The sequence below is a fragment of the Phacochoerus africanus genome, chromosome 3 (genome assembly GCF_016906955.1).
Source record: "Phacochoerus africanus isolate WHEZ1 chromosome 3, ROS_Pafr_v1, whole genome shotgun sequence".
In the NCBI taxonomy this organism is placed as follows: domain Eukaryota; kingdom Metazoa; phylum Chordata; class Mammalia; order Artiodactyla; family Suidae; genus Phacochoerus; species Phacochoerus africanus.
The window spans coordinates 110,799,720-110,823,060 of NC_062546.1; the positions used below are offsets into that span (position 1 = coordinate 110,799,720).

General features: G+C 46.2%; 1 protein-coding gene across 2 annotated transcripts in view; it reads right to left on the bottom strand.

The window, feature by feature from the left end:
• Positions 1–23,131, bottom strand: part of ENPP6 (ectonucleotide pyrophosphatase/phosphodiesterase 6) — an 83,188-nt gene extending 60,057 nt beyond the window's left edge. Inside the window, exons 1-2 of one of the 2 annotated variants that reach the window (XM_047772329.1) lie at positions 22,691–23,131; positions 21,650–21,739 (exon numbers count right to left, since the gene is read on the bottom strand). In XM_047772329.1, coding sequence (XP_047628285.1) covers positions 21,650–21,739; positions 22,691–22,949 — 349 coding nt within the window. In that variant the 5' untranslated portion in view covers positions 22,950–23,131. The remainder of the gene's footprint in view (positions 1–21,649; positions 21,740–22,690) is intronic. The other variant, XM_047772330.1, reaches the window with a different exon arrangement.
• Positions 23,132–23,341: the final 210 nt, after the last annotated feature.

The window sequence follows — 23,341 nt, forward strand, 5'->3', positions numbered from 1 at the left end:
TTGCATTTGAGTAGAGCCATAATGGGTGCTTTGGCCAATGGAGAGAAGGCAGAAGTGGAGATTCCATTTCTAGGCCTGGTCCCCAAAGACCACCCCTGTGATCCTCTATGTGTTCTTCCTGTCCACTAGCAGGAGGCTGGTGCTCAGGAAGATCTGGGAGGTCACACATGGAACATGCCAGAGCCCTCCTCAGTCAGGGTGCCTGAATGACTGCATGGAGCAGAGTCCCACCTCAATCCACCAACTTCACATTATAGAAGAAAAGATCCAAAGTGTTAAGCCACTGAGATTTTGGAGTTTTAAGTGTGCAGCAGTTGGTTTTACCTTAATTAATCCATCATTGTGAGAGTCAGCAGACACAATAAACAACAAATTTAGCACCAAATGCTTTAGGGTTTGAAAATATCATTTTTAAATATGACATAAGCTTTATGACATGTTTAAAGAAATAAAAGAGAATAAAAATTATCAAGGAACAAAAGACCATCAAAAATAACCAGGCAGGATTAAGAAAGAATCAAATAGAACTTCGGACATTAAAAATATAATCATTTGATTTAAAATTTGGTGGTAAGCTAAATAGCAGAATAAATGCAGCTGAAAAGATAGTGAAATGGAAGATATAATTGAATGACCTGGAGGGAAGAGATGAAAGAGATTGAAATATGAAAGAAAGACTGTGGTGAGTTGAATGGCGGTTCTACTCAGAGCCTATGTATGTGATGGTGTTTGGAAAAAAAGATTCTTCACAGGTGAAATGAAGGACCTTGAGATGAGATCACCCTAAATTATCGAAATGTCCTTATAAGAAGAGGAGAAGACCTAGACACAAAAAGGAGAGGCCCTGTGAGGAAGGAGGCAGACATCAGAGTGAGGGATCTATAAGCCAAAGGACACCAAGGAACTGTAGCAGCACCAGAATGGGAGAGAGGCACAGAACATTCTCCCTCAGAGCCTCCAGGAGGAACCAGCCCTGCCAACATCTTGGGTTCAGACTTAGGGCCTATAATTTTTTTCTAGAGAAAAAACTTCTGTTGTTTTAAACCACCCAGTTGGTGATGATTAGTTATGGCAACTCTAGGAAGCTAGGACAACGGCTAAGAGATAAAGATAGAATAAGAGGTTCTGAGCTACATCCAGAGCTGGAGGAAGGGCAAGTGTTCAAGAGATAATGGCTGACACTTTTCCAAACTGATGGAATACATGAATCCTTAGATAAGTAATCACAACATATCAAAAAACAGGTTAAACTGTAATACCAAAATTCATACCCAAACTATAGTGAGAAGGCTACACATCTTCCATTTCTTCAGAGTCCATACCTGAGAGTAGAATTACTGGGTTGTAGGTAGAATTTCACATCTGTTTGTTCCAAAGTAGGAATGATTCTTAGCTTCTTTTTCATTTTCAAAAGAGTCCTGATTGGCACTGACTTTGAATGTTCACCAAATCCTCCCATAAAGACAAACACAGCAACAGCAATATCCCATGGACAACATATACAACAAAGCTAAGTGGGAAATTCTCCCTGTGAGCCTCCAGGTAAAAGCCTGTGGGAACAACCCAACCAATACTACAAAGAAGAACACAGACTCAGCATCCATGTGGGAACAGCAGAGGGAGGGCTGCTGTGAACCTCTTCTAGAATAGTGCCAATACCTTAGTCCTTTTTACATTCATCATCCTCTCCTAACTCGCATGACCTCTTGTCCTAATCTGGATTTTTTAAAATGTAGTATTCTTGCCAAAGAAAGTTTAATGAATCCAACCGTGAAGAAAAGTCAGACAAATCTAAAATGCAGCCAGTTTACTAGATAACTATCTGGGCTTTTCAAGAATGTCAACATCGTGGACATCCAAAGGAAACAAAAAGGCAAAGACATCACCCTTAATGGAGCGCAAAGAAACATGGCAAGCAAATGGACTGCTTGAAACCTGATTAGATATTTTATTTCAGAAAAGATTATAAAGGATTTTTTTTGTCTTTTTGCCTTTTATAGGGGCCGCACCCGCAGTATATGGAGGTTCCCAGGCTAGGGCTCTAATCGGAGCTGTAGTCCCTGGCCTACACCAGAGCCACAGCAATGCAGGATCCGAGCTGTGTCTGCAACCTACACCACAGCTCACGGCAACACTGGATCCTTAACCCACTGAGCAAGGCCAGAGATCGAACCCGCAACCTCATGGTTCCTAGTTGGATTTGTTAACCACTGAGCCGCGATGGGAACTCCAGGATTTTTTTTGACAATTAGAAAAGTTGGAAAATAATTGTGGTCATATAGAATATTCTATACATGCTGTATTATTTGGAAGGGGTGACGTGTCATGATGTTAGCAATGATTTTCAACTGGCTCCGCAAAACCAAAAATCAAAACAGAAACCTCTATTTATCCAGCAAGAATAAAGCAAATATGCTAAATGTTATGAATTAGGGAATCCCAGCACATAGATATGCATAATACTATTTCAATGTTTCTGTAGCTTTGAGGTTTTTTTAATTATAAAAACTTGGTGGATTTCCATATGATAGAATAATACTCAGCCATAAAAAGGAAAAAACTATGGGCACATACCACCAGGTAACTGGACCTCAAAAATACTATGCTTAGCAAAAGAAGCAAAACCTAAGGGGCCACATATCAAATGGCTCCATTTACATGAAATATCCATGAAAGGCACAGCTAAAAGGATATAGAGTGGATGAGTGATTGTCTGGAGCAGAGGTGGTGACAAATGGAATTAACAATCAACGTGTCTGAGAGGCAAGACCTCTTGAGGAATGAGACCACCAAGAGGAGAAGAGAGAACAAGCAAAGACCAGAGACCAAGACCAAACTCTTCTTGGAGCCCCATTGTGAAGGAGTGGCAAAAGAGAAGTCAATGGAAGTTACTAGAAGGTGAGATGGACAGGAGAGAGGAAACTCAAAAGCAAATAAAGAGACAGTCTTTAGAAGGCAGGAATGGTCAAAAGATGAAATTCCACAGAGTGAGGTTGAGAGATATCATTGTCTTGCTATGAGAAGGTCTTGGGTGACTTAGGAAGTGCAGTTATAGTAGAAGAATGACATCCAAAGTCAAACTGCAATTTCATATATTTGCCCAACTCTTGTTGGCCTCCCTGCTTCCATACTCACTCCCATTGATACCTAGGCTCTGCTCCAGGAGATAGAGTGATTTTCTAAGATGAAAGTTATATCACACCACTCCTCTACCCAGAACCCTCCAAAGGCATTCATTCCCTGTGCTCAGACTAAGGTCCAGAGTCTGTAGGACATCCACTGATGTCGACTTGTCTTAGCTCAGGTCTGCCGGGAAGGAGACACTAAGAGATTACACATGCATGAAATTTACTGGGGGAAGCACCTATTACAGGTGGAGGGAAGAAGCAGGACTAGGTAGGGAAATCCCCCATTGGTGAAGGTCTGACATTTCTCAGTGGAGACTGAGAAGGAAGGGGTTGGGAAGAAAGGGACTCTGCAATTATAAGAACGTTTGGCCAGATTGATGGGGGTCTTTCCACCAAAATTGCCTGTTAGAGGAATGGGCCTGTGCTAGGACCCCCACTCTGCTTGGTCATTGATCAGGCTCAGCCTGGGAGAAGCGGGGCTTTGGCACCAGTAAGGCAGTGGGCCAAGGGGGCAGCAGGGGAGCCGCAGGTAATGAAGCAGCCACAGCACTCACCAGCTCTCAGACCTCGTCTGCCCCTCTCCCCATCACTCATTTCTGCTGTGGCTGGGCTGGCTCTTTGCTGTTCCTCTGTGATCCCAAGGAGTATGTCCTGCCTCAGAGCCTTTATCCTCACTGGCCCCTTGTCCGGAACACTTTGCTCTCAAGTATCAAAGTGGCCAGCTCTCTGGCTCTGTTTAGGTCTCTGCTCAAATTCCATCTTCTCTGACAGTTCCGAACCACTCTGTAAAAGGGCGTTTTCATAATTCTCGGTTCCTTGAATCTTCTTTAACCTTTTCTGCAGAATTTTTTACTATTTGACATTACTTATATATCTATTTGTCTATTTGTCTGTGGCACTTCACAGGAATATAAGTTCCATGAGGGTAGAAACTTTGCCCTATTTTGTTCATGTGTATCTATCTCCCAGTACCTAGAAGAGTGTATCACGGGGCTCCTGGAAAATACTGGATACTTTTTGGGTAAAAGCTAAGTGAAAAGGGAACACCTCTTATGTCCACACAGCAAGTGTTCTGAGAATATTTATTTAAAGAATGAAGGACTCAGGCACTGTTCCCGGAGCTAGGGATACAGCAGTGAACAAGACCCCCTGCTGTCATGAAGGACACATTCCTTAATAAATGTAAAAGGTTTGATTACTGGATGCTAGAGTCTAGTAGATCATTTATGGAAGCAGCAGTATCTTGTCAAAGTCTCTCTGAGGTAACTTCAAAGGCGCATGCTCTCCTGGAAGACTAGCCCAGGAAAGAATGTAACGTGGCCCGTGGCCCACAGGTTGAACAAGCCCAGTGGCCCTTGCTTTCATTCTTGGTGATTACATTTCAACTCCAGAGGTCAAGCATAGGTTTACATTGTGCCTGAAGCCTTTACCAGTGTTGCCTCCCTATGAAAGAAAACATTAACTGAGCTCAGCTTTGGTGGGGTAAATTCAGAGACCGACAAAGCCAATGCTTTCTTAAAATACCTACCCCTGGAGTTCCCATTGTGGCTCAGTGGGTTAAGAACCTGACTAATAGCCATAAGGACACAGATCTGATCCATGGCCTTGCTTAGTGGCTTCAGGACCCGGCATTGCCACGAGCTGTGGTGCAGGTCACAGCCTTGGCTCAGACCTAGTATTGCTGTGGCTGTGGTGTAGGCTGGCAGCTATAGCTCTGATTCAGCCCCTAGCCTGGGTACTTCCATATGCCGCAGGTGCAGCGCTAAAAAAAAAAAAAAAAAAAAAAAAAATCAACCCCATTCTATTTAACCAAATCAAACATTATTCAAGACTTGCTCCAAGTAAAGAAGGTCGTTTCTCTACCATCCTCCATTTTGACTCCTCCCAATATTATCTGAAGATCTGGAAACCCATGTGCTATTTGTGTCACTGAGGGCACATGACAAGAAGCTTCTGGCCTGAAGCTGCATCTTTGCCTGGCCTCTCCATGTCTGCCGGTGGTCACAGGAATCCCATCCATGGGACCACAGACGAGCAAACATCTGTTGTAAGACATAAAGAAAATACAAAGGAAGCCACATGCGAAAACTGAGGCCAAGCAGCTCCAGAGGTTGGAACATTTAGGAACAGGTTAGATTCAAGGAGAAGCAAATTTTTTTTCTTTTTTCTTTTTTTTGCTTTTTAGTGCTGCACCCAAGGCATAAGGAAATTCCCAGCCTAGGGGTCAAATGTCGAATTGGAGCAACAGCTGCTGGACTACACCATAGCTCACAGCAATGCTGGATCCCTTACCCACTGAATGAGGCCAGGGATGGAACCCGAATCCTCATGGATATTAGTTGTATTTGTTTCCTCTGCTCCACAATGGGAACTACAAGGAGAAGCAATTCTGATGAGAAAAGATTCAGGAGAATCTTTTGCCCAATTAAATGGTGGAGATATTTCAAAATAAACACATCGAACCCCAACTGTGAGATTCATTGACTGGGCCATTTTTGCATTTTCTGTTTTCTTATGTGATTGAAGAGATACTGATTGCCACATAGAAGTCAACCTCTGGCTTTATTAACACTTGGACTTGAAACTGAACCAAACTACAAAGACTGATAGGAATCAAAATGACAGGTAAGCACATGCATTTGCCTTTCTTTTAAAAAGCTTCATTTCCTGGACTTTGCCATTTGTGACCCACCGGGGTGGCCACTCGGCCTGTCAGGCAGTTCCAGAGGCCGGAACCCAGCAGCGCTGCAAGCCCTGAGCTGGGGAAGTGGATTGGAGTTGATGTAATAAATAGTTCCTCATGGCTACACTGGGGAATTCTGCCCTCGCCACCCGCCTTTCGCTGTCACGGCTCAGAATGGGGGTTACCACAGTGATGCAGGGGGATGGATTCCATTAGGTATTTCCCACCAAAGAATGAAACTTTGTTCCTTAGGGAAATTGATAGTGAAGGATATGATTTTAAGTAGGAATTTCTGGCCTAGGTTTCTAATCCCCCAAATCCTACCTCAAGCCAGGCCATTTTCCCTCTTTTTTAAAATCACAACTCTGAATCTTAACAGGGCAAGGGATGTGGGTAAAAACCACATTTGTGCTTTGAAAAATAGACAAATGGACTATGGCTTCAAATGCTACCAAAGCTGTGGTGACTGTGCAGGGGCCACGGCTCAAATAACAACACCGCCTTTCCTGTGATGTGAGCCAAGGTCAGACAGTTTGAGGGGGGAAGCAGACCAGAAGTGGTCACACAGTAGCTAAGAAAGAGGACCTCGTCACAGCATTTCAACTCACTCCTAGGGACTCTCAACCCCTCATTTTTTTCGGAGAAGAAATTTGAACCCAGAAAGAATGTGAGGCCACAGGGTTTCAGACAGCACCAGAGCCAGACTTGAACCAATGACTCTCACTTCAAATCCATCACTCTTCTCACGCAGACGTCTTCAAGAGACAGAGAGGAAGTAACCGGGCCGGAGCCCAGGAACGGCACACAAACGTGGAGGGGAAGGGGCATCGTGTGAGGGGAGAAGTGGGCGCATCTGGCCATGCATGACCTTGGAAACTATAAAATACAGCTAAGGAAAATACGGGTAATCTTGTTCTGGCAGAAGCATTGCCTTTTTATTTCACATTATTAAGAAATTCATATTCTCCCGCTGACCACAAAAACACCTGGAGGTGGAAGCCGAGGAGAATAGGATAGCTTCTACCTCACACCGTGTCGCCTAAGGGAACGGCTGTTTCTGAGAACTCTTCCAGACTCTCAGCTATAAATGACTTAAAACTCCCAAACATAAAATCTCTTGGGAGTAAGACTGGAATTGTTTTAAACCACCAGAGCATGGGCTTACTCACCAACTTGGAATTTAGTGACAAGGTAAACCACAGGAGTTTTACACTGAGGGTCCATTTGCCTCTTCAAATATTTGATGGAGTTTGCAAAATACTTAATTATACCCATTTCCCACTCTGCATTCCTAAAACCCCTCCTGGGTTGGGTGTGGCCTGGCACTGGGGAGAAGAGAGTCTAGGGCTGTGTCTGAGGCAGTCTTTGCCACGTCCATTTGGAGTTCTCATCTGCTCTGAAACTGGAGATGTTCCTCTTGATGGGCAGGCAGGTGGAACTGCCTTTCTCAAGGAGCAGGGGGAGTGGGATGCGGCAGAGAATAACTTAACAGGAAACTGGCTGGGTATTTAGGATAAAGTGAAAACAAATACAAAGGGGGTACTTACTGAGTTCCTACTAAGTGTCAGGGAGCACCAGACACTTGGGAGGGATGTTGGGCTGCTGGGACCTTGCCCTCAGGGGACCACCAAGCCCTCCCAGGCCCCCAGAACCAAGTATACTTCGAAGCAAGTAGTCCGGGGCAGTGCCTCAGTGGTCTGGGTCAGGGTCCCAGATGTGGGCTTATCAAAAAGAGGCCTGTTTAAACCATTCGTCAGGACAGTTCAGCAAGACCCATTTGAGATAAGCAGCTAAGTGTCTGAGGTTGAATCCTCTTTTATATTCAATCCCAGAAGCGCTTATTGTTCGCTTTGTCCATTGAGACACACAAAGGAGGGTTTAAAAACATAGCTGCCCGTGAGGTGACTTAGTCTGTTAGGAGCCTAGAAAGGCGGTGACACACGCACTGTGGGGTCTGTGTGTGCAGGCGTGTCACGTGCACAGGCAACCATGGGGTCCCTGAGGGACAGACACTGAGACGGCTGCATGGGCCAGCGCTGCTCTGACAGAGCCCAGGACTGTGGCCTCCCAGCTCGGCCGACATGGGGCTCTGGCGCAAGTAATTTAATATCTTACAGCCTCGGTCTCCTGGTCTGTAAAACCAGGCTAAGTGTGACTACCTACAGGGTTTTCTGAGCACTGACTGAAATAGCATCTGAAAGCATCCAGCTGTAGACGCACAGACTAGATAGAAACACAGCAGACGTTTGGGAAATGTACATTCTGTTCCCTCTTGAATAAATCTGGCTGCTTATAACAAAGGAGGACAATAGGGCCAATGCAAAGATAGAAGGCCCCATTGTCCTCACAGCCACTGACTCCATGGACCAGAGGCAGCGTGGTGGAAACTCGGAGTGATGGCTTCAGGGCAGAAGTCCTCCGGCCTGGTCCTGATTTATTTCCTAGCCAGGTGACCTCGGGCAAACTACTTACCCTCCCTAGACTTGAGTTCTCTCCTCTACAAAATTTCCCTTCCCTAACTCCCAAGGTGATTATAAAGAACTATTGAGATATCAAGATTAGAGGAGTTCCCATTATGGCTCAGCGGTATCCAACCCGACTAGTATTCATGAGGACGTGGGTTCAATCCCAGGCCTCGCTTAGTGAGTTAAGGATCCGGCGTTGCTGTGAGCTGAGGTGTAGGTCTCAGACACAGCTTCGATTCGTGATGCTATGGCTGTGGTGTAGGCCAATGGCTGCAGCTTCGATTTGACCCCTAGCCTGGAAATTTCCATATGCTGCAGGTGCAGTCCTAAAAAGCAAAAAAAAAAAAAAAAAAAAAAAAATTTAGAAAGGAAGAAGCTCATCCAAGACAGAGGCCATGGCCCAGCCACCTTCAGAATAGGAAGACCCAGAGTAAAGTTCGTATCTCCCTGACTAGGGAACATCCTGTATGAATGTACTTCATGAATATATGCCAACATTATAAGTTGTAGTAATGACCAAATTCTGTGGTTCAGACAGTAAGTGGTAAAAGAGCCAGAAAATGGATGAAAATGAGATCTCAAAAGCACCACTCAGCCCTGAAACATTACTCTCTGTGGGTCAGAGCCCTATGGAGCAGAGGCAGCTTATTTTGGCCTGAAAGAGAAAGATGGGTGGAGAGAAGCTGGGGCCAGGGCTCAGGCAGAGGTTCAAGGGTTCCAAGAAGGATGGGAGGCGAGCCTTTATGGAATCAAGAAATAGTATAAGCAAAGGGAAGGACCGGGCGTTTTCAGAGAGGCCGCCAATAAAACCAGGGCCATATAGAGGTCATTCCCCTAAATGCCACTGCAACAGAGGTTTCACAACTGGCCCACAGAACCCTGATGATCCCCGTGTTTGAAGGGCAGGAATTAGCCTGCTGTCCAGTGAGGCAATCTCCTGAGGTGGATTTTCAAGACACCCACAGAGCTGGCTGGTCTGTTCAAAAGACTAGTCAGATCAGTGGTTGAGAATTGGGTAAATAAAGTCATTTTTGTTTTCCTTTGATTGTTTTAGCTTTTAGCAGATGTTGATACAGTTTGAAAATGAATTCTCTGGAACATGCTCTTATCTGTTGCATCAGAACTTGGTGAGGTTACTTAAGGTTTTCAAAGGCCAGCAGCCAGACCTCGATGATCATCCAAGGCACTGGGAATAAGGGGGACAGCTTGGCTGAGTCCAAACACACCCTACCCCCAACACACTGTCTTCTAGATGATTCTGCTGCCTCCCTGACGAGATATTTATTGAAATCTACACAGAAAGCTTCTTCGAATAGATCTCCACTTCGGCTTACACCTCCTGGGAGATGTTAATGAGAATAGAAGTAAAATCAACCCAGGCAAGTAAGCCTGGCCACAGAAGAGTGGGTGCTCAGCGGGAGCAGGCAAAGTGGCTGGTGGTGCTCAGAAGGAGCAGGCAAAGTGGCCAGTGTGAATAAACAGGGCAGGAGGCCTGGCAAGGATGCCTCGGCTTCCATCCCTGTACACCTGATGGAGGTCAGACCTTGATCTGGACTCAGCAGCCTGCGCTTGGTAAGGCTCTGCCCTCGTCTAGATGCCGGAGCTGAATCTTACACCTCAGTCCCTGTTCTGCACAGCATGACAAATAAATGCACTGGTGTCTCTAAGGCACCTTCTGAAAGCCGTTGGGAGAAATTCTGCATTGGGATAGAGTGGGTTTTGTTAAATATTCTGAAGCTCATTCATATAGTTTCAGCGTTCTATTTTACATGGACAGATGCATACTAAAATGGGCTCTGAAAGTCACACACAGAAACGTACCAGAAGGGTGTCATGGTTTGGGATGAGGCCAGCTGTCCAAAGCTGCAGAGGAATAGGCCAGGCTGGGAGTAACCAGAACCTGGAATTGGATCCACCCACAGAGCCCAGCAAAACTGGCATAGCCCTGGTCCTAAGAAGTCCAGAACCACAGGCTGGATGTGGCAGTGGAGCTCCTCTGGACCCTGGGGAGAAGAAGCACAGCCCATGTGAGGATGAAGGAGGTATCTTAGAAGCCTACAGAGTACAGCCAGAAAAATCCAGAATCCAGTGAGATAGACAATGGTTTGCTAGAAAATAGTGGAACCTCAGCAGATGAGTTTCAGCAACAAAACTCCAGGGACTAGAAGAAAGATTTAAAAAAAAAAAAAAAAAAAAAAACCAGAAGGCTTTCACCATGGGGTCAAACACAAGTCCAGTGACCGGCACCAAACCAGAGAAGTCCAACAAACCTGGACCAACCATCTCTTCTGAGCAAGCTCTGGGTCTAGATGCAGTGACTGCCCTCATACATCCCACTGCCCTTGCATGAGTGTAGACCAACAGCAGGGCAGGCTGCTGTGTGGACTGGCCTAATCTACAGTGGTGGAAGCCCTTTGCAGGCTGGACCCAAGGTGGCGCCTGGTAGCCTGTCTTTAGTCCTGCTCCTCCAAGGGCAGTGGCAGTACCCATGAAGCGATGGTGTTCAGGGAAGGATGGTGATCGATCCTTAACCATGGGCCTCCTGGCCCTGGCCGGCTGTTGTTTGCAAGTGTGCAATACAGACCAAGAGAGCCAAACCAAACCACAAAACACTGCTTTATGCCCACTGGGCTGGGAAACAGCTTTTTTAAATGTATTTAAATGTGAATATATCTTCCCACATCACAAGAGGGAATGCAATGGACTGCATGTTTGTATCCTCCCAAAACTCATATATTAACAATTAATCCACACTGTAATGTCATTAGGAGGTGGGGCCTTTGGATGATGATTAGGTCATGAAGGTGGGACCCTCAGGAATGGGCTTAGCACCCTTGCATAACAAACCCCAGAGAGCTCTCGCACTCTCTTTCTGCCATACAATGAGAAGGCAACCTGGAAGAGGCCTCACCAGAACCTGACCACACTGGCACCCCGACTTTCAGCCTCCGGAACTGGGAGAAACATTTTTCTGTTGTTTATCAGCCACCCGGTCTACCATGCTTTGTTACAGCACCCTGAACTAAAATGGAGGGCTTAATCAACATTAAATTAAAATGTCTGTTTATTCAATTAGAGATGAGCAAGTTCCACCAGATACGGATACATCTTTCAATCGAATATTTTGCATAGATAAATCATATTGTTACAAAGGATGGGCCACTCACACCTCTCTCTCTCCCCTGTCCAGGGGCCACGCCAATAGGTAACCATGGTTCCTAGTTTCTTATGGATCTTTAAAGATCTGTTTCCCCTCCAGTTGGCCCAAGGGCCCTGATATCCCCGAATGGCGGTATTTCCCCATGGAGTCCAGCTGGACAGAGGGAGGGGGAGAGGCTGTCTCTATAGCACAGAGCCTTTGTGACCAGAGACTTGGGGATGTATGTGAAAAGATTTTTCAAGAACTGATCACTTACACACAGGACATGGCCTGGCTTCTGGGAATGTTGCAGTCTGGGTGACAGGGTGGCATTTTCCAGAGGCTGCTGGAACCAGGGGTATAGGTTCTGGTGGCCTCTCTGAGGCGCCCTCATGCCCTGATGTGGCCCAGCCACACATCTTCCCCCTCTGGGGGGATTCTTGGTGGGATGCGTCCAAGAGAGGGTCCCCCTGACACATGAGGACTCTAAAGGCTAGAAAGGGCATTCCCATGGCCAGCAGGGTTGGGCCTGGACACAACCCCCTTTCCAGGTTCTCATTTGTCTGGGTTGTAAGGGTGGGGTTCGAGGGAGCATGTTCCAGGCTGGGTCTGGTCTACGGGTGAGTGACCGAGAGGCCCCATACTTGAAGTTTTCTCCCTAACACTAACTTTGTGTAAGATTTTTACCCTCAACCATTAGAGCAACAGAATGTTTTTTCAAGTCCACCTGAGAACACCAAATCCTTATACATATCAGATGATTTTCCAGGGCAAACTAGATGTGCCACAGAGCCGATGGGCTAATTTATTTGATTTGAGTGCAGGATGCGGAAGAGCCCAAGGCCCAGGGGCTCCTTAGGGAGATTCTGTGGGTGTCTTGCCCACGACAGCTACAGACACAGGCACCCCCTTCTGCTGCCTCCTGCCCTCCCCTCAGGCCAGAGTCCTGGTCAGGGGCCAGCAGCAGCCAGTGGGATGAGCTTCAGACCACATTCTTTGAATGTATAAAAATGGCAAAGTGAAGTTACTGTGACTATAGCAGGAGAAGGGTCACAGAGCCTCACTGAGAAGTGGGTCCCTCTGCCTCACTGTGGACACCAAGGGCCAGGGTTCCTTGGAAACGCACCAGTGGATTGCCAGAACATTCCCAGAACATGTCTGGCACACACTAAGTGCACAGCTAACCCCAGAGTCCATCTCAACCAGTGTCTCTTTAAAGCAGTGAGAACTGAGGACTGGGAAGCAGTGTCAATTATCCACAGTCTCAGCGGGTCATGACGGGGCCAGGAGAAGACATCTGGTCCCCGACTCCCTCCCTCTGGCCCTCCAGGGCCTACAAACCCACTGCAGGGCAGATACTTTGGTTGGGCAACCTGGGGTGAACAGACGAGGCTGCTTACACCCAAGGTGACTGGGCAGGGGCCTGGCCTCTGAGCTCACCTGCCACCCTTTCATGGCCCGCATTACACAGGTTGGGACACTCTGCTGCAGAAGTTTATGTGACTCACAGAGACCCCACCCGTCCTCCTGCCTCAGACCTGGCATCACAGGAGTACTCACTCTTGAAGGCAGGCACCCAGGGCAGGTTACTTCAATAGGGGGTAAAGTCTTGGCAGCATCCCTGACTAGAAGCCTGTCTGCCATCTCAGCCTGGGCGACTCTGTGTCCAGGTGAGTCTGCCCTCACCCAGTTCCAGCCCATCTGTCAAGCCCTTTCTCCTTGCAACGGAAAGAGCTGCAGACAGAAGTCGATTATGATCAGGCACAAGCTCCAACAAGAGCCAAACACCCCACACAGGACCCAGAGGGGCCGCAGACCTGCTCCAGGTCCTCGTCCGGGGGACCCTGGACACAATGGCCCTATTCACAGAAGGATGGGGACTCTGAAATGTGAGTAGGTGCTGTTCAAAATGTCTCTGAAATAAATGTTAACGTGCTGATTCAGGCTCCCTCCAAAGCAATTTTCAATGTTCTTTAACCCTTTGGAGGGGGTGCATAGCATTCATGATGAAGCAGGTCCTGAGAGCAGCCTGTTTCATCAAACCCCAGAAACCTTGGCAAGAGGTGCAGGGTCCTATCCGTCAGCAGTAGGGTGAAGGCGGGGAGAGATGGGGGAACCTTCTGAAAGAGGGTTTGCTGTCATTCTAATCAAAGCTTTCGCCAGATGTTTCAGCTCTGCCCACCACCCTCACCTTCCCTTCTTCAGGGAGCAGGTTTCCAGCAGCTGAACCCCATATAACAAGAATGCCCACTCATCGCCATGGAAGCCAAGAGAAACATGCTTTTTGAAAAGTGGCTCTTCAGTGTAGAGAGGTCTGTTGATGGGAGCTGAAATAATGATGTGCCAGGAGAGATGATTTTTGTAAATTCTTGGAACAGGCTTTTCCCTCTGGGCTCGAGCCAGTGAAGGTTCTTCACGGCTTCTGTCGCCCGACACCTCGCAGGTCCAGCGCTTCCGTAGGTGGCTCAATCAAGACCCATTACACACACCACGGTTTAACTGGGATCGGGAAAAGATGTTGTTAGGTGTCTCTGGGAAGTAAGTGACAAATTTAGGTAAAAGTTCACACAGATGAGGAGACGGATTTAGTTGTGTGTCAGAAATATCAAGCAGAGAGCTGAGAAGTCCATTTATTGGGGTCCACTAGGACTCACAAGAGTAGACTCTCTCCTTGACCCCCATGATTATCTACATGTTTCTGGAACTTTCTTTTAAGATACTGTCTCTGATCCCCTAAAGGGCCAACTCCAGGTGAATATACTACTCCAACTGGAAATCTACTCTGATGAAAATTTGCTTCGTCAAATAAACAGCCATCCGAGCTGCCGCATCTTGGCTCAGAGGAGCCCCAGACTTCTGAATTTCTTGTGGACTTGGAATGCATTCGGGCTCCCTTCTTTTTAGCTCCTCCATCTTAACTCCTTACCCAATTAGCAAGTTCTGCCTCAAAGATGCTCTCAAATGCAACTCTTCACTTACAGCCCATCATAAAGAATGGAGGCCCAAACATTTGAAGCAAGAAAAAAAGAAGTGGAGCCTATTGGATTACCTTCAATTTAGCTTTCGAAGACTTCTATCAATTGCATGTCTTTAAAAAAAAAAAACAAAACAAATCCATCTCTCCCTCTAACCCTCCCACGCACACCTGGATGGTGAGTGGGTTTAGCATCCTTTCTCCCTGTCTTGTTAATGCACCTCTGACTGTTTCTTTGACTTTACTTGTGTCATATCCCTCATGTCATCACAATCATACATATATATAAAAGATCTGGTCCCAAATTCATCTCCACTAAAAAATATTTCCACTCATCTTTCAATGTCTACTTTAGATCCACCTTCTGTATGGACATGTTCAAGACCATTATAATTCCCAATAAGACCTCCTTCCTTCCCTGACTTGTGGACATATCTCTAAGCCATTCATTTAAATTAAGATCTACAAGTTTCTTATAAAATGCAATTAATATCCATCCTAAGATCCACTGCATAAATGTTAAAGACAATTCCTGCCCCTTCTATGGAAGGAATATACATCTTCAACTACAGGCATCAAGCTAGGCAACATGATTTGCTTATGAAACAAATGAAATGGGAGTGGACGTGACTTGTGCCCCCTCTGAGCACAACTCGTAAGCATCATTACATTGTTCTGCCATTTTCCCTTTTCTCTCTAATATTTGGAAGTTACTTTTTCAGCCTATGTCTCAAAATAAAGAGGAAATGGGGCAGTTAATCCTTAAAGTCCATGTACACGAGGGAAAAATAAACCTTAGCTATAGTAAGCATCTGAGATGAACCTGTTACTGCAACACAATTTAGCCTCATGTTATTGAAAAAGTGGGTAATAGGTGTAGTGTTCATAATGGTGGTTTTTATATGAAGTTTCTCATTCTGTCCTCACTACTGGGTAAGCTTTACTTTCTACATTCTATTGATAAATAATATTACAATTCAAAAGAACTTGTTAAAATCCTGCAAGTCACAAAAAATGAGAGAATAGATGAAATTAGACCTTCTGCAGCAGATTCATAGCTCTTTTCCCCATGTGTTGTGGGTTGAACTGTGTTCCCGAAAAAGATAACATTAAAGTTCTACCCCTTAGTACCTGTGAGACGTTATTGAAAAACAAGGACTTGGTAGGTGAAATCAAGTCAAGATGAGGTCACGAGGATGGGCCCTAATCCAATATTTCTGGTGTTCTTATAAGAAGAGACATGCAGGGAGAATGTGATGCAGCAATAGAGGCAGAGACTGGAGTGATGCATTGATGCATCTACAAACCCCAAACACCAAGGATCACTGGACACACAAGAAGCCAAGAGAATAGTACAGCCCATTTTCTCCCCTGGAGCCTTCAGAGAGCACACGGCACCTCGATTTCAGATTACCTGTCTCCAAAACTATGAAGGAATAATTTCTATTATTTTAGGCCACCGTGTGTGTGTGTGTGTGTGTGTGTGTGTGTGGTAATTTGTTACAGCAGCCCTAGGAAACCAAAGGCCAGGTGACCCCCCCCCCCCCCAATTTCAGGGCACAAATCTTCAGAAGTTCTCAGTAAATAGGCTTGGGGTGAAAGCAGTCTGTCTCAAAAAGCTTTCATTCTTCTACTGGCCACCAGTGTACCCATACTGACCCATTCGTTTCCGAGAGCTGTATTAACAAACTACCACAAGCCAGGTGGCTGAAACAAGATAACTTTATTTTTCACAATTCTGGAGGCTAGAAGTCTAAAAGCAAGGTGTCATCAGGGTTGGTCTTTTCTAGAGCTATCTCTCCTGGGTTTGTTGATGACCACCTTCTCTCTGTGTTCACATGGACTTCCGTCTGTGCCCAGCTGCATCCTGATCTCCTCCTCTTATAAGGACATCAGTTATGTTGGGTTAGAACCCACCCTCACGGCCCCTTAACTTTACCGTTTTAAAGACCTGATCTTGAAATATGGTCATATTCTGAGGCACTGGAAGTTAGAACTTCAACATATAAATGTGTGTTTTGGACAAGGGGACACAATTCAGCCCCAAAACCATTTCACGTTTTCAAATATCCAAGGACCCTCTCTCAAGACTGGCCACTTCAGCAATCTGGAGCGGAGGCTCAAGGACAGTCTTGCCTGGAGTTCCCGTCGTGGTGCAGTGGTTAATGAATCCAACTAGGAACCATGAAGTTGCAGGTTCAACCCCTGCCCTTGCTCAGTTGGTTAAGGACCCGGCGTTGCCATGAGCTGTGGCATAGGTTGCAGACTTGGCTCAGATCCCGTGTTGTTATAGCTCTGGCGCGGGCCAGCAGCTACAGCTCCGATTAGACCCCTAGCCTGGGAACCTCCATATGCCACAGGAGCAGCCCAAGAAAATGGCAAAAAGACAAGGAAAAAAAAAAAACTAAAAAGGACAGTCTTGCCCTTTGAGTCTTCAGACCCATCTCTCGGTCTGACTGCCAGGACCACACTGAACTTGACCTTTGCTGTCTTCTCACAGTAGTTCACATTATTCTGAACCATTTGCCTTGTTCATGCTTGACTGTTGCCTCTGCCTTCCTGACTTCAGCAATCTTAGCTAGATTAGGCTCTGTCTTGGGCCAAGCTGATGCCTAGTGTTCTGGTTAAACTTCTTCCCGGCACCCCAGGTCTCTGATGCCCTACTCCCTCCTCAAAGGTGACTCTCCTTTCCACCCTCTTGCTGCCTCCAACCTTATAGACAAAATGTAAAACAAAACTGAGAGACATTTTTTGAGGTATATAAGATGCCTAGACATAAATGGTAATCAGTTCACCTACATGGCTGTTAACTGCTTTCATAAAGCAAAGCATAATTTCATTTTCCCCCCTTTGTTTATTTAGTAGTATCCAAAATCAAAATAACAATCAACAAGTTTCCTGAAACTCTGAGTGTTTTAATCATTATTATAATGCTTCTTCATTAGGACACATTTTATTTGAAGAAGACAGAATATATAATCCAGTGGGCGCTTTGATGACAAATAAGGAGAGTGAGTGGTCAGAGGAAGCTGAGTGATGGTAGCATGTCCAGGGAAGATGTGTCCATGGCAGTGACCATGGGAAAGAGATTTGAAAAAATGACAGAGCAGACCTTGGGTCTTCCTGGGGAGAGTCATTCCAGCCAGGAGGAACAGCAAGTTCAAGTGTCCTGGGGTGGCCACCTGCCTGGAGCAGGCGAGGAAGCAAAGGGGAAAATGAGGGAAATGGTGGGGCACAAGCTTGGAAAGGAGCTCCGGGAGGCTCTATGATCCACCTGGAACGTACAGTCAGCTCAGCCGTGAAAGGAAGTGGGTGAGGAAGATGAGGAGCAACCACAGACGGGAAGTTGGTGAAATAGGAGGAAACAGAGAGACGAAGTGACCTGGCAGCCGAGAGAATGGTCAGGAAAGAGGACTGACCCTTGACCACCAGGAGGCCACTGCCAAAACAGAGGCATGGCTGGGTTCTGTTTTTTTCTTTTTTTTTTTTTTTCAGCCCACACCCGCAGCATATGGAAGTTCCCAGGCAAGGGGGTGAATCAGAGCTGCAGCTGCCTGCCTACACCACAGCCTCAGCAATGCCAGATCTGAGCCACGTCTGTGACTTACACCATAGCTCACAACACCGGATCCTTAACCCACTGAACGAGACCAGGGATCATACCCACATTCTCATGGATACTAGCTGGGTTCTTAACCCCCTGAGCCACAAGAGGAACTCCCATGACTGGGTTTTGTATGAGAGAGAGTGAGAAGGAAGGAGAGGACATACGGAGAGAACTGGTTGGAGGAAGCCTCTGTATCCAGGGAGGCAAATTGTCCCCATGAAAAGGCTGATCATGGTGGTGGTGGGGAGGCTAGGGAGCCCTGGAGGCCACGTCCACACTGCTTGTGCTGTGGGCGGGCAGAGACCCCTCCAAATGAAACCTGAATTCTCCAGAAGGCTGAGGATGTGGGCTTTTTCAAAATGTGATGTCTCATGGACTTTCGGGATTGATTTCCTTTAGTCCAAGTGACAGCCGGTTTTCCTTTAAATCAGCTCTTTTCTGAGAAGCGCGGGGTGGGGGGGGGGGGAAGCAAACTTTACCGGGCAAGGGAAAAAAGCAAACCTTTGCTGGAGAAGGTGGGGCCCTGGTATGGGGGGAAACACGTGCCATTTGCAGGAGTGCAGTCGGAACTATGCTAGCACAAATACTCATCCTCAGCACTCTTTGCTTTGCTTGGAGTCCATGAGAGGATTAATCAAGGACCTTTCTGCTTTCTGGGCTGGTCTTAAGGAGACTCTGTCCCTGGGTCCCAGGTCACACACACAACCTTGTGGACATGCCAGGTCCCGAGTCAGGGCCCTGCTAATTGCTGTGTGAGGTCTGGGCCTCTGACGCCCACCCTGACCTCAGCCCTGCTCAGATGTTCTTAGGTGTCTGGAAGGAAGCACCCAATCTCCCTGCACTTTATTTACCAGTTTCTAAATGTAGACATGACGATAACATACTCTACAGCAAACTTCTCGGCATATGTTCATCTCTTGTAGATTATGTTCAGGAAGATTAAATTCTAGACCAGCTTCCCCTGCTACTCAGGACATTTCTGGGCCACCTTCCTCAAAGGCTTAATCAGAAGTGTTTAAGTTACAAACAAATGTTTGCCATTTGCCTTGGCAAAATGATGCTAAGTTGTGCCACCTCAAAACATACCAAATATTTTCTCTTATGCATGATCTGGATTGAACAAATCACTGCTTTTTGTCCATGGATTTTAGGTTAAACTTTACTTGAATCAAATGGAGATTTACCTCAAAAAGAGAAAAATTTTACCAAAGGATCCAGAGTAAGAGATTAAAACAGAAAGCTTCCCAATAGCAGTTATTCTGTGGTTATGTTTTCATTAAAATTAAGTTGATCTACAGACAGCTCTTTGGAAAAGGAGCTTATGCATAAAGTAAGATATTATGATAAATGCCATGCTTGTGGCTATTTATTCCAGCTCAGAGCCCACCTCCTTCAAAATGCTTTCACACACTACTCCAACTAAAAGAAAATTTGCCTCCCTTCTGGTCTTTTAGAGCATGTTAGGAAACCACCCGCTGGTCCTGTGTATCCTAGTCTGCCGGGCTGCCATAACAAAGCACCACTGACAGTGGCCACACAACAGAAATGATCTCCCAGTTCTGGAGGCTGGAAGCCCAAGATCAAGGAGTCGTCAGGGCCGCCTTCTGGTGAGACCTCTCTCCTTGGCTTGCAGATGGCAGCCTTCTCACTGGCCTCATGTGGTCTCTTCTCTGTGAACACTTATCCCTGCTGTCTCTTCCTCTTCCTAAAAGAACACTGGATTAGGGCTCCCACTAACAGCATCATTTAACCTAATCACCTCTCTAAAGACTATACCTTCAAGCATGGTTACATTCTGAAGTATGGAGGGTTGGGATTTCAACACATGAACTTTGGAGGGACACCACTTGGCCCCTGTCACTCATTTCAGATATTAGTAGATGCACGCTGTATCTCTCCTCCTCAGCTTGAACGTTGGCTCCCTGGGCGAGTGGCCCTGTTTTAAGATTCTATGTGTCTCCAAGAAATTAATTGCTTGATGCATTTTCTTGATCACTGTTGGAACTGTGTTCACATCTGTCCTGAAGCAAATACATTTCATGGGAGAAAAAAAAAAATCAGCCAGAGTGGCTTCATAACGACGGGGCTGGATGGTTTCCAAGGTTCCTCACAAACCCTGTTATTGCTCACTTCTCATCATCATCCAATGGCTTCCCACAAAATTCTCCCCTTTAGAGATCAGTCTAATATGCAGGTCTCCCAAGAGGTGCCAGGCCTAACTTTGACTGATTTCATGCCTGCATCTGGCAGCACCTGAGACTCCTGACTGATTAGGACCCAGAAGCTGAGGTTCAGAGCAGTGCAACAGTTGCCCAAAGTCTCCCCAACCCTGCAAGGACTCCAACCAAAATCTCCACCTCCAAGGCCAAGTTCTTTCCAATAACCCATCATTCCTCATTACGCAAAGAGAAGAAAGAACACAAGGGTCTTTATGTCTTATGGGCAGTAATTCACGTAAGGAAGTGAGATCGAATTCTGTGGAACACTAAAACAGCATAACTTTTAATACCAAAAGGATCTAGCATTATTTTGTTGGTTCATAAAATGCTCAAACCATATGTTTAAGTACAATTCTCAATGGACATATCCTTCCTTATATGAAAAGAGAAGTTTTTCAACATCAGGTGGAAAAATAAGCATGGCTATTGGGGGAAATATTTTAAGTTTAACCCTGAGTCAATTCCAGGGCAGAGGAGATGACAGCGACTTCAGAGCCAGGCATCTCCCAGCCCACAGTCCTGTTCCAAGCCTCATGTCCATGCAGTCAGTATAAGACAGGTCATTCCCAAGGACGTGCACATGAGCGCAAGTCTTGCTGGACATGTCCTACATACAATGCTACTTCTATAGAAGTAAAACCAACTTACGTATTGAGCAAAGTTTCCTATCAGATGATACACTTTGCCATCAAAAACTACACAGGGCGCACACCTACGAAGAGCTTGTGGTGTCCTCGGGCAAGACTCACTTTGAAGGCAGAGGTGAGAACTTTGTCAAACATTCACGGTACCCGACTGTCCCACCATGAAAAGGGCCCTTCTGTCAGGACTTGACCAGGGAAAACACCCATAGCCTGAAAAGAAAATGTCTTTGCGTGACTAAGGCTTTGTGCAAATCAGGCCTTGTGCCACTATCAGGAATGTGCATCTGACAGACAAAGGGCCATGTCACTGGTGTGGCTTCTCCATGGAAACTGTAATGGTCCCTTTTTGCTCCTTGGCATCTGACTTGCTAAAATGGATTTTGTTCATCTTCCAGTGAGACTGAGAAGAGTGCACGTGGCAGTGTGTGAATTGAGTCTCCCAGCAGAACTCTAAAAGGCTCTGGAGGGGCACGGGGACGGGGGTGGTGGTCTGCGTGCCTGAAACCCTCTGGACAGGGCTGAAGCCGGCCGGAGACACAATAACATCTATGTGTGCCCAGCAGCCCACAGACTGCTTCCCTGCCAGGGGAGGACCAAGCCAAGGGAGGGGACATGTGTTCATCCTCTTTATCTTAGAGATGCCAATTTCTGTCTGTTGGGGAGATTTTTCAAAAGGAATAAGTAAATTCCTTGCTTGTGTGCAGTCTGGATTTTTTTTTTCTCTCCATGCCTTTATTTCTAATTCCCCAAAATGTTTCTCCCCATTAATTTTATGGCATTTTTTACGTACACGCACATGGAGTCAGAGACAGCAATTTGTCTTTCCAGAATCCTTGGGCTGCGCAGATCCATAAGGAGATACAGGAATTCTCATCCCCTCCTGTTAACATAATTCACAGAGTTCTCCCTGTGCTCAGAGCACTCGGCTAAGTCCTACATGAGCATCAATAACAGTGCATTCTTAACAGCCTCCCTGGACAGTTCACTAAATTCTTTCTGAGCGCCTCTTGCTGGCCCTCACAAATGTTAGCTGATAAACAAACTAGGAATCCCACTGTGTGAGCAGGAAGCACATTCTATTGCACAAAACGGAGGATTGAGTTCATGGAATCACATTTGGCACACTGGCAATCCCAGATGAAGGTCATCTATAGGCAAAAATCAGCTTTCCCAAACCCGGGTATGGTCTGGGTTAGCGGGGGGTGGGAGGAGGTGGGGGCCGAGTTTTGTTTTGTTAACAGATACTAGAAGTTTAGAAGGGGAATCTGTACTATACATCAATTTTTTCTTTTCCATGCCATTTTACCTGGCCCAGAAAGGCAAATGAAGGAGCAAATAGTATTGCTAAGGGCAACTTCAGGATATGACCTGAAAAGTCATCTAGGAATCCCACGTGTAACGTTCATAGTCTAGCATGTTCATAAACAAACCCAAACACCTCCAGGATGACAAATGACTGCAGAGCAAAGGGACAGAAGGAATCCGATACAAATGAAGACCTGTTGACTTTTTAAACTTGAACTTAGAAAAAAACAGAGATGGCTAGAATTTTTTTAATTGTAAAACAAATGACTATTTTAAAAATCACCCATTCATGTAGTTCTCTGAGAATTCACACTGAGAATCCCAAACAGGTCCATGGGGTAACGTTTGGAAAACAACACACCTGTGAGAAAAAAATCTCAGCCAAGAACACACACTCCCTGCCTATCTCTGGTGTCCCAAAGGATGAGGGAAAACTGAACATTTAAACAAGACTCTAATGCCAAGAGCAAACTGTTCCTGTTGGACTCCAGCTCGCCCCAGCCCCAAAATAGGACCCGATACTCACCAGTCATCAGGGTGTAGTAATTCGGATAAGAGAGACTAGGAAAGTCGGGGGTCAAGTAATCCACTTTTACTCCCCTGCTCACAATCTCTTTGAAGCCAGGCAAGGACTCCAGGGCCTCATCACTGATGTAGTCCGAGCGAAAACCATCCAGCAGAAACACCAGGAGCTTCCGGCGGCCCGAGGCTGGCTGTGCCAGGCCGAGCGCAAGGACCAGCAGGAGGGCCCCGAACTTCATGGCCATGCTGCCAGGAGCCTGCATGAGCCTGGCTGGCACAGCCGTCCCTTTGCAAAGACTGAGGATGGAGAATCTGTAGCTAATCTCTCTTCTAGGGGCTGGACCTTGACTGCTGGCCTTCCTGAGCCAAGTTCACTTTCAGAATTTAAAGGTACAGCACCCCTTTTTAAAAACCGCTATGCTCACCCTTTACCAGAAAGTCCAGAGACCGACTCCTTCAGAGAAGCCAGGTTCCCAAACAACTCAGAATTAACACCAGGGGAGAGAGTGCAAACTTATTATTTAGGGCAAATGTTCCAGAAATACAAGCTCCCACAGAGAGGTGGAATTTTAGGAGATGACAGAGGTCAACACTAACTTTGCAGCTGGACTAACCAAAGGGAGGAGCCAAGGAAAAGGATAATCTTTTAATTTGC